This window comes from Apteryx rowi, unplaced genomic scaffold, assembly GCF_003343035.1.
Source record: "Apteryx rowi isolate R43461 unplaced genomic scaffold, aptRow1 scaffold_1017, whole genome shotgun sequence".
Lineage (NCBI taxonomy): Eukaryota > Metazoa > Chordata > Aves > Apterygiformes > Apterygidae > Apteryx > Apteryx rowi.
Genome location: NW_020447217.1, coordinates 2332 through 4691, shown reverse-complemented (window position 1 = coordinate 4691; position 2360 = coordinate 2332). Strand labels below are relative to the sequence as shown.

The window sequence follows — 2360 nt, the reverse complement described above, 5'->3', positions numbered from 1 at the left end:
GAGGGGCCCTGGCATCCGGGCTGGGGGCCCCGGCGTCCAGGCGAGGGACCCCCGACTCCCCGCGGTGCGAGGTCCATGGGGGTCCTGCTCCCCACCAACCCCCAACCTGCCCCTGCCGCCCCAGCCCGGGGGTCCGGCGGGGGCAGCACGGCCGGGGGGGGGGTCACGGTGCAGCAGCCCCCCCCGGCCCCGGCTGAGCCCCGTCGCCCCGCAGCCCCTGATCAGCCGGAACTACAAGGGCGACGTGAGCATGGCCGAGATCGAGCACTTCATGGCCCTGCTGCTGCAGAGGGAGGAGGAGGGAGCCCTGGCGCCGCTGCTGACCCACGGCAAAGTCCACTTCCTCTGGATCAAGCACGCCAACCTCTACCGTATCCTTGCCGGGCCGCGGCCCCCGCCGGCCCCCGCCGCCCCCCGCCCTGCCCCTTTCCTTAGCCGGCGCCCCAGTGGTGGCCGCCACCAAGAAGAACGCCAACGCCTCCCTGGTCTACGCCTTCCTCTACAAGGTGGTGGAGGTGAGACCCGTTGGGGTTGGGGGGCGGCGGGGGGCCGGCGCTCCGCCGACGGTGACCCCTATCTATCCATCCCCCCCCCAGGTCTTCTCCGAGTACTTCAAGGAGCTGGAGGAGGAGAGCATCCGGGACAACTTCGTCATCGTCTACGAGCTGCTGGACGAGCTGATGGACTTCGGCTTCCCGCAGACCACCGACAGCAAGATCCTGCAGGAGTGAGCGGGGCTGGGGGGGGGGGGGGGCGGCCCCCCGGCGGGGTGGGGGGGGCGCCGGGACCCTCCTCACCCCCCACCCCCAACCCCCCCGGCTGCAGGTACATCACCCAGGAGGGCAACAAGCTGGACACGGGGAAGTCACGCGTCCCCACCACCGTCACCAACGCCGTGTCCTGGCGGTCCGAAGGCATCAAGTACAAGAAGAACGAGGTCTTCATCGACGTCATCGAGTCCGTGAACCTGCTGGTAGGGCCGGGGTTGGGGTGTGGGGGGGAGACTCCGCCGGCCGCGGGGGCTTTGGGGGCCGGGGGCCGGTGACGGGGCTGCCGCCGCCCCGCAGGTGAGCGCCAACGGCAGCGTGCTGCTCAGCGAGGTGGTGGGCACCATCAAGCTGAAGGTGTTCCTCTCGGGGATGCCCGAGCTGCGCCTGGGCCTGAACGACCGCGTCCTCTTCGAGCTGACGGGACGTGAGTGCGGGCGCCGGGCGCCCCGTCCCCATCCCCGTCCCCATCCCCATCCCCATCCCCGTCCCCGTCCCCGCCTGAGCCCATCCCGCTCCGCTCCCAGGGGGCAAGAACAAGTCGGTGGAGCTGGAGGACGTCAAGTTCCACCAGTGCGTGCGGCTCTCGCGCTTCGACAACGACCGCACCATCTCCTTCGTGCCCCCCGACGGCGACTTCGAGCTCATGTCCTACCGCCTCAACACCCAGGTGGGCCCAGACGCCGGGGCCCTCGCCGGGAGGGGGGAGCGGGATGGGGGCGGGAATGAGCCTCCTCTTCCTCCTCCTCCTCCTCCTCCTCCTCCTCCGTGCGCCCCAAGGTGAAGCCGCTCATCTGGATCGAGTCGGTCATCGAGAAGTTCTCCCACAGCCGGGTGGAGATCATGGTCAAGGTGAGACCCCCAACGCCCTCCTCGCCCGTCGCGCCCAGGTGAGCGGGGCCGCCAAGGGGCAGTTCAAGAAGCAGTCGGTGGCCAACGGGGTGGAGATCGCCGTGCCGGTGCCCAGCGACGCCGACTCGCCCAAGTTCAAGACCAGCGTGGGCTCCGCCAAGTACCTGCCGGAGAAGAACGTCGTCATCTGGACCATCAAGTCCTTCCCGGTGAGCCGTGACCGTCCCGTCCCATCCCGTGCTGTCCCGTCCCATGCCGGTGCGCAGGGCCCGGACGCCGGGGTCCCCGCGGTCCCCGTGGCAGGGGGGTCACCGGCGGTGCCCGCGCAGGGGGGCAAGGAGCACCTGATGCGCGCCCACTTCGGGCTCCCCAGCGTGGAGAAGGAGGAGGACGAGGGGCGGCCGCCCATCTCCGTCCGCTTCGAGATCCCCTACTTCACCGTCTCGGGAATCCAGGTGCCGAGCGGGATGGGGCCGGCCGCCCTCGCGTCCCCCTCGTCCCGGCGTCCCCCTCGTGTCCCCCTCCCGTGAGAGCGTCCTGTCCCGTGTCCCCCTCCTCGTGTCCCCTCGTCCCAGCGTCCCCCTTGCATCCCCCTTGTCCTGGCATCCCCCTCCCATAAGAGCGTCCCGTCCCATGTCCCCCTCCTCCCATCCCCTTGTGACCCCTCGTCCCGGTGTCCCCCTCCCATAAGAGCATCCCCCCCCTTGTGTCCCCTTGTCCTGGCGTCCCCCTCGTGTCCCC

General features: G+C 70.8%; 1 protein-coding gene across 1 annotated transcript in view; it reads left to right on the top strand.

Moving 5' to 3' along the window:
• The window catches only part of AP1M2 (adaptor related protein complex 1 subunit mu 2), a gene marked incomplete at its 3' end in the record, with an annotated part of 4287 nt that extends 2213 nt beyond the window's left edge, over positions 1 to 2074 (top strand). Inside the window, exons 2-10 of the mRNA XM_026064750.1 lie at positions 215 to 371; positions 448 to 515; positions 597 to 727; positions 826 to 973; positions 1068 to 1194; positions 1295 to 1437; positions 1548 to 1619; positions 1658 to 1828; positions 1949 to 2074. Of these exons, the coding sequence (XP_025920535.1) occupies positions 215 to 371; positions 448 to 515; positions 597 to 727; positions 826 to 973; positions 1068 to 1194; positions 1295 to 1437; positions 1548 to 1619; positions 1658 to 1828; positions 1949 to 2074 (1143 nt within the window). The remainder of the gene's footprint in view (positions 1 to 214; positions 372 to 447; positions 516 to 596; positions 728 to 825; positions 974 to 1067; positions 1195 to 1294; positions 1438 to 1547; positions 1620 to 1657; positions 1829 to 1948) is intronic.
• Between the last annotated feature and the right edge of the window lie 286 nt (positions 2075 to 2360).